The sequence below is a fragment of the Mustela lutreola genome, chromosome 12, assembly GCF_030435805.1.
Source record: "Mustela lutreola isolate mMusLut2 chromosome 12, mMusLut2.pri, whole genome shotgun sequence".
NCBI lineage: Eukaryota > Metazoa > Chordata > Mammalia > Carnivora > Mustelidae > Mustela > Mustela lutreola.
Window position 1 is genome coordinate 34,943,455 of NC_081301.1, and position 13,907 is coordinate 34,957,361.

Here is a 13,907-nt window from a genome sequence, read left to right on the forward strand (position 1 = left end):
GATTTTCTTAATCCCAATGTCAGGATTTAAAATATTTCAGAACTGTCTCCATCTAGAAAAATCTTAGAACAAGAGGACAAACTATACTTAAGGAACAGAGATGTGCAAAACTTCTCAGTGCATTATACAAGTTCAACAAGGCAACAAATATTAATGGAGAAGTCCTATCTTCTTCCACTTTAAAACAGGACATAAACGAATATTCTCCCCTGAAGCACACTTCTGCCCAACAGCTCATCATTTTCCTTCCCCAAACCTGTCCAGATTTGCCCCAAAGAGTCTCAGTGCAAAAACTAAACACAGACCCACTCCCCAAACCATAGGGAACATTGCCATCTTCTCTCCCCTCCTTCACGCCCCACACGTCTTGGAACACGTTTTTACCACAGCACAGAACACCATCCCTGGCTGGCTTCACTGCCACTCTATGAGATCCTTAGTGACATGGGCTATATCTTTTCATACCTTTACCTCTTACTTCCCCCCAAAAAATATGTTATTCATTAGATGTCTGAAGAAATGCTGAGAGAATCCAAGAGAGTAAAGAAGTATTTTATATCCAAAATAACTTCTTTTTCCTTTCTTTTACCAGTTGAACATATTATCCACACCACTGACACATTAAGCCTTTTAAGGAATAACAGGACTATCAAATAAGGTCTAAACCTCTTGGGCCTGTGTGGACCTCTCGGCCTACCTTCCCAGTCTGCTGCTATTTTCTTCACATACAACACACTCAAAGTTCAAATTCACTTCCTATGCATTCAAATACTTTGTGAGGGCCTACAAAGGTATCCATGTGTCAGGGAATTTCCCACATGCCAGAGATATGACAATTAAGCTCTAGTCCCCATCCTCGAGGCAGCTCTCAATTCCTCATATATGCCCTGTGTTTCCCCACCTCCATGTTGCCTCTGTGATTAACTGCTGAGTATTTTAACTACAGTGATTTGCTCCTTGAAAGGAGCAAGTATATATAATTAACCTCTGCATTCTCAAAGCCCATTGCATCAAAATGCATGAAATTAAAAAATCAAAAAATAAAAAATCCAGTTAGCAGTCAGCTTCAGAAAACCATATTAAAGAATTCCAGTCCACTTACCTTTAGTCTTCTTGGCCCACCTTTGGCAGAGCCCTTCCTTTTGCTCCTGGTAAGCACAGTGATAACCCTATCCAATCCCCTTTCAAGGCTCCCAAACACTTTGGTTCCTTTTCTCTTTGGAGTATCCTCTACATGTGCTTGGTTGAGATCCAGTTCCACTGAGCGACATCTTAAGAATAAAAAACCATGAGTAAAGCTGGGCTTCCTGGCAGCTGGGGCCCTCACAGCCCACTCGAGCATGCTCACTCTCCAGGAAGCACAAAAGCCATCCCCCACTGGAAATGCAGTCACACTCCTCCCGTCGGCCAACTGCCACTTGACAAAACTATTTCTCCCCTAGCTTTTTTTTAAAAGTCAATATACAGAAAAGTTGAGTGAATAGTACAGCAAACACACATATATACTCTTAGATTCAAAAGTTGTTAGTTAGTATTTTGCCACATTTGCTTTCTCTAAATATATACATAAATAAATATATTAAATGTATGTGCATCTTTGCTGACCAATCTGAAAGTAACCTGCCTGAAGATATCCTGAGACTTCACCCTGAAACACTTCAGCACACATAGCCAATGAATAAGGACCTCTTCTACATAAACAAAATACCAACAGGACATCAAAAAATTAATAATAATGCTATATTACTATCTAATATCTAGTTCATGGTCTAATTTCCCCAATTGTCCTCAAAATGGATGTGGCTTAAAAAAATAGCTATAAAAGACAAGGAAGGGTCATGAATGCTGCAGAGCTGTCCCCACAAGAGGAATGAGTTTTCTCTGAATCATCCATTGGTATCTTTACTATCTGAGAAACTGCTGTCAGTGGATGTCTATATACGGCAGAAGCATATGAAGAGATGGGCCTCAGAAAAGTACCACCTGGCTGGGGCCAGGGCCAGGGCCACTGTCTTCCCAGCCTGCCATATGGTGAAGTGCTAGTCTTACTCCTGAGGAGTTTCAGAATTCCACCCTTGTCTTCCATGAGGAAGGCAGCAGCAACAGCTCCAGGAATGGCCACAGACCACTGTCATTCAGCTAGACATTTCCATAGTCTCCAGCATAATTTATACAATGGTTTGTTACCTTAATCAGGTTTATCATACATGAAAAAAAGAATCTAGTTACATATACTGAAGATTAAAGAATCTAAAGAACAGAACACTTACCGCCTCTCAGGGCTAATGACACCTGTCATTAACTTCTCTATTCCTGCTGAATCTGCTGGTGTTTTAATTGGGGTTTCTTTCGGGCACTGGTGTCTGGCTATTAGAAAAACAAGAAACACAAACCATGTGCAGGTGACATATTATGGTTTCAAAACTTCTTTCAATAACACATACATCACTGATTCAGTGATTCAGAAATACTATAAACACTCGGCCAGAGCTATTAAGTTCTAATTATTTAAAGAAATGTTTCCATGTGATTTATAACAAAAACAATATCATTTTGCTTTGCACGTGTGGCTCCTCTTTTCCTTCTTTGCAAAACTGAGGCCATGCTTAAAATTATACTATAAATATTATATGATAAATTTAAATAGATCATATACACAAAGATTTTATGGCTACTGATTTTCCCATCTATAAATAAGTCAATCCAAGGATCCAATTTATGTTTTTAAGTGAAACAGTAGAGAGGTGTTAATTCAATTCCTAGTCCTACTCAACTCCTGTTAGGCAAAGAAAACAGTCTTATGAAGTCTTGACAAAGTTATTAAACAGCTGTGAGCTTTGGTTATTTTTATATTCCTATTAGAGAATTTTGTGTTTGATTCTACGAGGGTGTTTGTAACCAGCTTGTGACAAATTCGCACTAATAAATTCGGCTACCAGTGATTAGTTAAGTTTTTGTTCATGATCTAAAACTTACATACACTTTAGAAGTGATAACACTTTATTTTTTTTCCTTTTATTTTTTAAGATTTATTTATTTATTTATTTGACAGAGAGAGATCACAAGTAGACAGAGAGGCAGGCAGAGAGAGAGGAAGGGAAGAAGACCCCCCGCTGAGCAGAGAGCCCGATGTGGGACTCGATCCCAGGACCCTGAGATCATGACCTGAGCCGAAGGCAGCAGCCTAACCCACTGAGCCACCCAGGCGCCCCAGAAGTAATAACACTTTATAATAAGTATAAGATATCGAGTTTTTAAAAAGACATTAGAGGTTTTGTTTATGACTATTCAGCACTGTTTTTCACTGGTTTCACAAGAATAAGAAAATAAGATCACTCATGGGTATCTCTGAAAAGAGTTTTCATCTTTGTACACAAAGAGTATCTACTACTATACACAGTTACTCTTTGACAAATTGTCACTAAGTGGATTGTACAAAATTCAGTAAAGTGATTACTGCTAATATCAGAAATGACTCAGAGTCAAAGTCAAATGCAAAGCACTAATGTAAGCTATCAATCGGGGCTTTAGCCACTAGCTTCTGTAGGTGGCTCTTATGTTTAAAGAAAAATAACCACGGCTACGTGGGTGGCTCAGTGGGTTAAGTGTTTACCTTGGGCATGGGTCATGATCCCAGGGTCCTGGGATCAAGCCCCACACCCTGCTCCCTGCTCAGTGGGGAGTCTGCTTCTCCCTCTGTCCTTCCCCCTGTTCATGCTCTCACTCCCTTGAATAATTAAAATCTTTAAAAATAAAATAAAGAAAAATGGCCAATAATTCATTTTGACAGATAATTTTTCACACAGGGATAAGATAGACAAACTGATGACACTTTAACACTAAAAATTCCAAACTATGCATATGTCAATACCTTCAGAATTACACAAATAGTTAAAAAACACAGGGGCACCTAGGTGGCTCAGTTGGTTGGGCAGCCGACTTGATTTTGGCTTAGGTCATGATTTAGGGGTCCTGGAATTGAGCCCCATGATGGACTCCGTACTCAGCAGAAAATCTATTGAGGATTCTCTCCCTTCCTCTGCCCTTCCCCCAACACATTCACACACATGCATGCGCACTCTCTCTTAATAAAATAAACAAGTAAATCTTAAAAACAATAAAAACTAAAGTTAAAACACACACACTGGGGCACCTGGGTGGCTCAGTGGGTTAAAGCCTCTACCTTCTGCTCAGGTCATGATCCTAGGGTCCTGGGATCGAGCCCCACATCGGGGGTCTCTGCTCAGCAGGGAGCCTGCTTCCCTTCCTCTCTCTCTGCCTGCCTCTCTGCCTACTTGTGATCTCTGTCTGTCAAATAAATAAATAAAATCTTAAAACACACACACACACACACACACACACACACACAGTTACAGAAGGGACTGTAAACATCAAAGTCTTTAAAAAAAAAAAAAAGGAAAAAAAGCCCTCAGTGAGCTAAAGTCCATTTTATCTCCTTACCCAACTCCCTGATTCACAAAGAATGTTGTAGCTATATTATTAACAAATACCAAGAGAAACAACCCCCATTAAGAAAAAATGCAACAGGGGCGCCTGGGTGGCTCAGTGGGTTAAAGCCTCTGCCTTCGGCTCAGGTCATGGTCCCAGGGTCCTGGAATCGAGCCCAGCATCGGGCTCTCTGCTTGGCGGGGAGCCTGCTTCTTCCTCTCTCTCTGCCTGCCTCTCTGCCTACTTGTGATCTCTCTCTCTCTCTCTATCAAATAAATAAATAAATAAATCTTTTAAAAACAAGAAAAAATGCAACAGATGCTCCTACTAAGGTCCCACTATATCCAGATGTTATCTCACTAAGCCCTCATAATAACCCCAAGCAGCCACAAAAGGTTATCATAACAAACCAGCCTCACAATTCTGGGGAAAGTATTGTTTGAGTTGATGAATGAGAAAATGCCATTAACATAATAATAGAACTTACAGTAAATATTCTGACAGAATATTATACTATCTTTATAAGAAATAGAGCTCTGGAGCTGTCTCTCAGCCCCACTAGTAAACTGAAAGCACAATGGCGGGATGTGATTTAGCAGCAGTTCTCATGGCAGTGTTTCAGAATTTGGGTTCGTGAGGCTCTTAACATAAAACAAGAGTAGATCAGGGGCTCCCAGGTGGCTCAGTAAGTTAAGCCTCTGACTCTTGATTTCACCCCAGGTCATGTTCTCAGGGTCATGAGATCAAACCCCACCCTCTGCTTGAAATTTTCTCTCTCCTTCTCCCTCTGCCTCTCCCCACTCACACATGTACTCACTTTCTCTCTCTCTCTCTCTTTAAAAAAAAAAAAAAAAGAGTATGTCACAATTGCTGGAAAAAAGGCCAAAAATGTTTAGGGGTCATTTTAAAAAGTGACATAGACATGGTAAATAAAACCTCTCAGGCTTTAATTTATTTATTCCTTCATTCATCAGATATGGTTCTACCATATATCAGGAATTGGGCACCTACTATGTACCAGACAATAAACATGGCCCCTACTATATACTATATCATGCTTCAATGGACATGGCAGACAGAATTCTACTCTTATGACACTTATGGTCTTACCCATATGAGACCCAGTACTAGGAAACTGCGCTCAGTTCTAAGCACTGTGTCTTAAGAGGTACATTAACAAAACAGAATGTGCTCAAATGAAGCCAGCAAGAAAACACTGAGGTGTCATAAAGGAAACAGCTTACATAATTGGTGATGACTGAGCTGATGAGGAAACCAAGGGCAATGAGAAAGTTGTAATATCGGGACACAGATCTAGATACCTAGAAGGACATCACAGGTCTCTCCTGTCTGCTGGGATAGGGGCACGAACAGGATCAGATACCAGAACTGGAGATCCACATGAGTAAGAAGGGCTCAGCAGAGACTTTAGCTTTAGCCATGATAAGTGGGGGCAAAGGAGAAAGCAAAGTCTAAACCTGGATATATAACCTTGGGCAAATCACTCCTCTGAGTCTCAGGTTCTTTGGCTGTGAAAAATGCAGGTGGATGAGATGAGCTCCAACTTGCCTTTTGGCTTTGATATTCTATGATGCTATAATTCAACTCCATATAAGTGAAAAAGAAAAAAAAATCACTTAAGAAAAATTAGAAGTTGACTAAAATGCTTTCATTTCAACCAATGCAAATAACGTACGATAGAAAAGCAGAAATTCCTGAGAGCAATGCTAGTCATTTCTGACCTGTTACAGGATTATTTAGATGGTAAGCAGAATGGAATTTAAAGTATTGTACCACTGATTAGTCCACATACAAATACCTTTTGAGGGTGTAGTGCAATGATTTGGTGTGGAGAGTATTTCTCTGTTATACTGGTTCTTATTAACTGGAGTCTTCGGCTCAGGAAATACAAAGCAGTCATCATCCTTTACAGCAGACTTAGGCGTAGGTACATTCTCTTTGTTCTTTAACTTATTGGCAGATGCTCTGCATAATACTGGAGTTAATGATTTAGATTCCAGACCATTTGATTCTGTCCAATGCTTGGCAAACTGGAAAAAAAAAGTTCCTGGATAAAGCACACTGATGAAGAAGAAAAGTCAATTTCTCTACAACATGCCTTAATCATTTGCAAATTACCTTACACCATTTTTATTAAAATGAAATACTCTCAAAAGGACATTATTGGCAATATCAGGAAATTTGAAAATGTAATATTCAGTTCTCTTCAGTACATGTAGATCACTTCAGTCTGTTCTATTGACGGATCATTTCAACATGTTTCAGGTCAAATGTTAAATCAAACATACCCAGATCTAGGCAATACTGAGAGAGGCCACAAATAAATCCCTAAGAATTGTTTCCTATGCCTAGATTGCCATGGTCTGTCTCTAACACGTATCAAAAAATAAAAGTTTAGTCAATGATTAGAGCAGAAAAACCATGTGAAAATACTCTAACAGAAATGTTGGATACAAAATACTTTTTAATCCTTCTGAATTTATGGTTGAGCTTGCCACAAAAGTAAGGAAAATCCTCAGAGGGCAAACTAAAAAGAGGAGCATGAATCCAGAGAAGTAATCAAGGCTGAAACTAAATGTCCACTGCTCTAAGGGTAACTACCTACTATGTCAGATAAATGACAGAATGGGTTTTAACAGGCATGGAAGCCTTAGACCTAGAACTAAAGCTCTCAAGAAAAACCAAAAGGGGCTGTAACTAAAATGAAAGGGAGAATTAAATATAATTCTGCCCTGGAAAGGAGTTTCGTGCAAAAATGTGTCTGTCCTGGCCTTGACTCTGGGTTTATGTAAAGCAAAAGTCTCCTTTATTTATTTTTTTTTAAAGATTTTATTTATTTATTTATTTGTCTGGGGCTGGGGAGCACAGGCAGAGAGGCAGGCAGAGGCAGAAAGAGCAGGCTCCCCACTGAGCAAAGAGCCCAATGTGGGACTCAATCCCAGGACCCTGAGATCATGACCTTCAGAGCTAAAGGCAGCAGCTTAACCGACTGAGCCACCCAGGCATCTCCAAAAGTCTCTAATAATCTGTAATTTCACATAGGTTTGGGAACCGAATTCATACTACCTGCATGGTCCTACCTGCATTCAAGGAAAATATAATACCTAGTTCTTAAACCATTCCAGAGAATTAAAAAGGAAAGGAACACATTCCAATTCATTTTAGAAAACTAATATAATCATAATACCCAAATCAGATAAGATTAATACAGAATGGGATGGAAGGCAAGAAAAGGAGAAAAAAAGCCTTTCACTCATTATTTGACATTGTTCTATATTGTTTGAATGTTTTGCAGGATGAATATATCCATATATTACTTCTGTAATAATAAAATTAAAATTTTCAGAAGAAAAAAGTTATAGGCCAATTTCATTTAAGAACATAGAAGCAAAAATTCTAAACAAATTTTAGCAAATTAAACCCAGCAATGTATTAAAAAAATAGTAAACTGGGCTTATATAAAGAATACAAGACTGGTTTAACATCAAAAGTATTGATGGGGCACCTGGGTGGCTCAGTGGGTTAAAGCCTCTGCCTTCGGCTCAGGTTGTGGTCTCGGGGTCCTGGGATCAAGCCCCACATCGGGCTCTCTGATCGGCGAGGAGCCTGCTTCCTCCTCTCTTCCTGCCAGCCTCTCTGACTACTTGTGATCTCTATCAAATAAATAAAATCTTTAAAAAAAATTTTTTTTAAGTATTCATATAACATGTAACATACTCCATTAATGAAAGGAACAAAAACAGATGATTATCTTAGTAAGTAAAGTTTACCTAATTTGTTTACTGCAACAGAGATTCATGGTTTTTAAACTAACCTTAGCAAAATGGGACTAAAATGAAGAACATGTCTTAACCTGATAAGTAAGAGGCGGGAGGTGCAGTGAAGAGAGGAAGAATGACAAGGACGGGGAGAAAGACAGTGAGGGAGAGGGGGAGGGGGAAGGTAAAAGAGGGAGAGAGAGAGAAAGAAAGAGAAAACAAACATAGTTAATGATAAAAGCAACATTATTTATTTGTTTGTTTTTATGATTGGGAAGAACACAGACTGTCTACTATATTGCTAGGCCTACTAAGTATAGTAATAAAAGAGAGGATATTAAAGGCATAAGAGTTAGAAAGGAAGAAACAAAATTGCCATACACAGATGATATACTTTTCTACACAGAACACTCAAAAAATATACAGACAGGGGAGGCTGGGTGGCTCAGATGGTTAAGCCTCCGACTCCTGGTTTTGGCTCAGGTTTGTGATCTCAAGGTTGTGAGATCAAGCCTTGCACTGGGCTCCCCACTCAGCATAAAGTGTGTTCAAGATTCTCTCCTGCTGCCCCTTCCCCAAATTCTACCCCCAGCTCACACACTCACTCTCTCAAAAAATCAAACAAACAACACATTACAAGAATTTAAGAGTTTAGGAAAGTTGTTGAATATAAGATCAATACATAAAAATCAATTTCATATCCCTACACCAGTAATAGAAAATATGATTTTAAAACACCTACCATCCCAACAGCAGGAAAAAAAAGAGTACTTAGGAATAAATCTAATAAAAAAAATATACTTTTTTGGGGATATTTGTAAAAGTTTATTGAAAGCCATTATCTAAAACCTAATAAATTAAGAGATGTACTGTGTTTATGGATAGGGGGATTTGAGGGTCCAGATTTCAATTTTTCCCAAATTGAATCTTAAATTCAATGCAATTTCAACATTTGAATATATGTGAAATTTGTCAAAATGATTCTATAATGTATACGGAAATGCACAGGGACAAGAATAGCTAAGACTTCCTAAAGAAGAATAAGATGGGAGGAAACTGGCCAACTAGATAGAAGAACAATTATAAAATTAAAGTAATTAAGAAGTCTAGTATTAGTGAAAATAAACCAATAAAACAAAAATATAACCCATAAATAAACACACTCCAACAACTTGATATATGACTGAAGTACCACTGTAGATCCAGTGGTGAAAGAATGGACTTTTCAACAGTGGAGATATAACTTTATACTCATCAGATAGTTAAATATGTGGAGCAATGGCAACATGCTTCTACTGCTGGTTGAAGTATAATTAATACAACCACTTGGAGGGAAAAATGGCTGGTAAGGTTGAAGATACTCATTCCACTCCCAAGTATACACACAGTGGGACTCTTACACATATATAACAAGGGCCTTGCTGTGCACAAGAGTTAGCACAGTAGGTCCTGGCTGGAATCTGGGAAGTGAGCTTTTAGGAAGTTCCCAACACAAGTCTGTTTGTACCTGTTTGTATAGCTGGGGCACCGAACCCTGCCGTACCAGGTTGTACAGACTACAAGCAGTGTGATTTATGATAAATATCAGCTTTCCTTCTAGTAGTCTAGAATTTCTGTGATTAGGACTGATAGCACTGACAAAGAGAGCCTGTGTAACCAGGCCCCAGTAAAAGCCCTGGATTTGGGGCGCCTGGGTGGCTCAGTTGGTTAAGTGACTGCCTTCGGCTCAGGTCATGATCCTGGAATTTCGGGATCGAGTCCCGCATCGGGCTTCCTGCTTAGCAGAAGTCTGCTTCTCCCACTGACTTCTCTTCTCTCATGCTCTCTCTCTTTCATTGTCTCTCTCTGGCTCTCAAATAAATAAATATTAAAAAAAAAAAAAAAATCCCTGGATTTAAGTGTCTAGTGGCATTCCCGAACAGAAACAAGCATCCCTACTCCTGCATTTCACCGCTGGAGGAAGGAGCGCGCTCCACGTGGCCCCTCAAAGACAGCGGAGGAATAACATTCATTGTACATCCCATAAGTTCAACAAACACCAATAAGATTTTTCACCAGTAAGATTTAAAAAAAAAAAAAGATTATCAAAAGGAAAAAGAACAGATCAGTTGCTTCTCTGAGTTGGGGAGGAATATGGAGTTGACGACGAAGAAGCATGAGGGCATTTCGGGGAGAAACAGAACAGTTCTTGATTTTGATGGTGGTTACATGACTGTATGCATTTGTCAAAACACAGAGAATTGTAGACTAAAATGGTGAATAATTAACCACATGTAAGCTAGACCTCATTTTTGGAATGGGAGAGGGGAGATGAAAGAAAGGAAGGCAAAAGAGGGGTAGGGAAAGAATGGGAGAAAAAAGCAAAACGAGGAGCAGTAAAGTACTCCAAAATGGGATCTTGGCTTTCTTCAACTTGGAAATAACTGGCTTCCCTTTCATACATATTCCAACAATCTCTCATTAATGTTTTCAATGGCTTAGGAATTCATTAAATTTCCAAGCACATACACAATACTGCATATTACATGGAACTACTACACACACCCAATGAGAGTCTAGATGTTTTCATAACTAAGACATACACCACTTTGAGTAGTAATACAAACAACTAACCTGTGGTGTTTGAGGAGTGGCCACACCTGCTGATGGACTGTCTCTACACCAGTCATAGTCTATCAATCCAGGTACATGGTTTTCATCACTTGTCGTCATATCTTCTAGACTCAGATTCTTTGGCTATTGAAAACCAGAAAAACTTAGAGACAACACCAACATGATTCAATTTTTAGAAGAGAAGGGAGTTGAGGGAAATTGGAAGGGGAGGTGAACCACGAGAGACTAAGGACTCTGAAAAACAATCTGAGGGTTTTGAAGGGGCGGAGGGTGGGAGGTTGGGGGAACCAGGTCGTGGGTATTAGAGAGGGCACGGATTGCATGGAGCATTGGGTGTGGTGCAAAAACAATGAACACTGTTACGCTGAAAAGAAATAAAAAATTTAAAAAAAGAGTATGTTCAAGGCACAGGGCAAGGCCCTGGAAGCAGAAACAAAGAAGATAGGAGCTCACCATCTAGGACAGAAAATAAAAAGTCAAAAAGCTCTAATACAAATTATTACGTAAGAGAATCTTGGACTCTCAAATAACATGTCTTGGAACATTTTTACATTATATGCCATACTATTTTGCTTATTATCATCAGATAATCACTGTAACAGCACACAAATAACATAAAAAGGTCTAAAGGGGCACCTGGGTGGCTCAGTCAGTGAAGCATCTGACTCTTGATTTCAGCTCAAATCCTGATCTCTGGATCCTAGGATTAAGACTTGCTCCACAATCAGGGGGCATCTGCTCCAGGATTCTCTCTCTCCCTTTTCCTCTGCCCCCCACTTCAAATAAATAAATAAATCTTAAAAAAAAAAAAAAAAAGGCTCCAACAAAATAGTAAACAGAAGGGAAATGACTTAGGTTTCTTTGTTGTTAGTACATACAGAGTATGCAGTAATTTCTCCTAGGAATAAACTAGCTCCATGAAACATCTCCTGGGGACAGGATATTTGGGATCCTGTGCTAACAATACCACTAGAGTCATTTATTTTCCCTCATTCTTCCCCCTCTACAAACTAAGGGTATACTAGACATACTCTAAATCCTAAGACTATGAAGTATAATCGGATTTTTTTTTTTAAAGATTTTATTTATTTATTTGAGAGACAGAGATCACAAGTAGACAGAGAGGCAGGTGGGGGTGGGGGTGGATCCCCAATGAGCAGAGAGCCCAAGGTAGGGCTTGATCCCAAGACCCTGAGATCACGACCTGAGCCAAAGGCAGAGACTTAACCCACTGAGCCACCCAGGTGCCCCTATAATTGGATTTTTTATTTCTCTCTCCTTCCCTTCCCTTCAACATCAAGTTTAGCTGGCCAAACAATTTTACTTGAATTCTTCACACCTCATCATGTACTTCCCAGTTTCACTGCCATTGCTCTAATTCATGGACACATCTCAGACATGAACTATTCAAATAGGCGGTATGGTCTGTGCCACCAATGTTTCCACCCTCTCAGCCAGAAATGACAGAGTTCTCCAATTATCATGAAATAGAACTAGCTACATGGAGTGCTAGGTGGAGAAAAATACTAAAGCTAAATCTAGGTTCAGTGAGGAAAAGAGCAGTGTTGAATGAATGATGGCTGCCATGGGCACTGTAGAAGGGAGTAACAACATACACATTCTTAACTGAACAAGTCTGGATAAATATTTCTAAATTACTGTCATGCTAGTGACTTATTCTATCTTGTTAAAAAATCAATGGCTCCCATTATCTATAGCATAAAGTCTAACTTAACCCTTCTGATATGGCATTTCAAGGTTCTCTACAATCTAGATCTCTCCTATTCTCGCAGCTCACCTCCTCCGTCTCTTCCTCTTACTTTGCCCCTACTTGATCCCTCCATCTCAACCAAAGTCTAGTGACTGCAAACAGAATATATAAAGCACATTTAGGTGCCTGAGATTTTGCTAATTCATTTATCCTTCCCTGAATACTGTGTTCCTTCTTTTCCATTTTTTCTAGACTTGACTATGGATCCAGTTTGAGTCATCTATGGTGATCACTCCCTTCCTAAACCTTCCTAAACCCACTAGAGCACCCCTCTAGCCCCTTATTGGCACCCAACATCTATTATTCCAGCATAGTGCTATCTTTATGTATGTCTTGCTTCAACTTAACTGTTATAGAGCAAGCATGGGGCTGAAAATGCTAATGATATGTTGATGATGTAGTCTTTTATGATTCTTGGATCAGACTATATTATGCTTTCACTGAAAATGCCATCTATTGATTAATAGTTCAGGATTACCTGCTTTTTATAAACAACACCCCAGAGAAAAGGGATGATTCTATCAAGAAGAGTACAAAGGAACCTTGTTTCAAGCTTCAGTGATTTGCATAAAATCAGAAAACCCAAAATTTGATTTCTGTTCCATTTTTTTGTCATTAAAATGTCTACCTATCATAAAAATTGATTAAATAACATAAATGCCCAAGTAATTACATGATTAGGGTCAAAGCTCATTAGTTGAAAGAGAAGAATAAGTATCTTCCTAGATCTTTTCCACTTGAATACTTCATAAATGTTATAAGCAGATAAATTGTTATCAGGCCAATCCAGATGTAAGAAAATTCAAAGGCTTAGGAAAATGTCTCAGGCCTGTTAACTATGGTGTCATAAATGTAAAAATTTAGCTAAAGTTTATTAATAAAGTTTATTATAATTTAATATGCATGATTTATATATAATTTAAGACGAAATTAGAATTTATTAGAAGTACAGACTTATCTACTTCCTTTCTGAAACTACCTTGATCAGAAACAGAGTTCTTGGTTTTTGTGTCCTCCTGAACCTAAAGGGATTCATTTCAGTCTGAGAGTTTCAAGGGTCTGGCAATGTGGGCAGGAGGAGTGACAGGACAACTCATGAAGTCCATGCGTGAAAGATCTGTCTGCGCACAGGGTATTCACCAATCCAGTAAAGCTCTCCAAGAACAAACCAGAAAACCAACCGAGGAATGACATTATCTCACTCCCAAGATTCCCTTACATAACAGCTACTGACACTTTTCATGCTTAGTTTGATCAAGATATCAACTAGGAAAGGAAGAAGGGACTGGCAGGAT

At 39.0% G+C, this 13,907-nt stretch overlaps 1 protein-coding gene across 1 annotated transcript in view; it reads right to left on the minus strand.

The window, feature by feature from the left end:
• MELK (maternal embryonic leucine zipper kinase) overlaps window positions 1-13,907 on the minus strand; it is a 99,966-nt gene that overhangs the window by 19,551 nt on the left and 66,508 nt on the right. Inside the window, exons 13-16 of the mRNA XM_059142699.1 lie at window positions 10,842-10,964; window positions 6,269-6,500; window positions 2,271-2,367; window positions 1,103-1,271 (exon numbers count right to left, since the gene is read on the minus strand). Coding sequence (XP_058998682.1) covers window positions 1,103-1,271; window positions 2,271-2,367; window positions 6,269-6,500; window positions 10,842-10,964 — 621 coding nt within the window. The remainder of the gene's footprint in view (window positions 1-1,102; window positions 1,272-2,270; window positions 2,368-6,268; window positions 6,501-10,841; window positions 10,965-13,907) is intronic.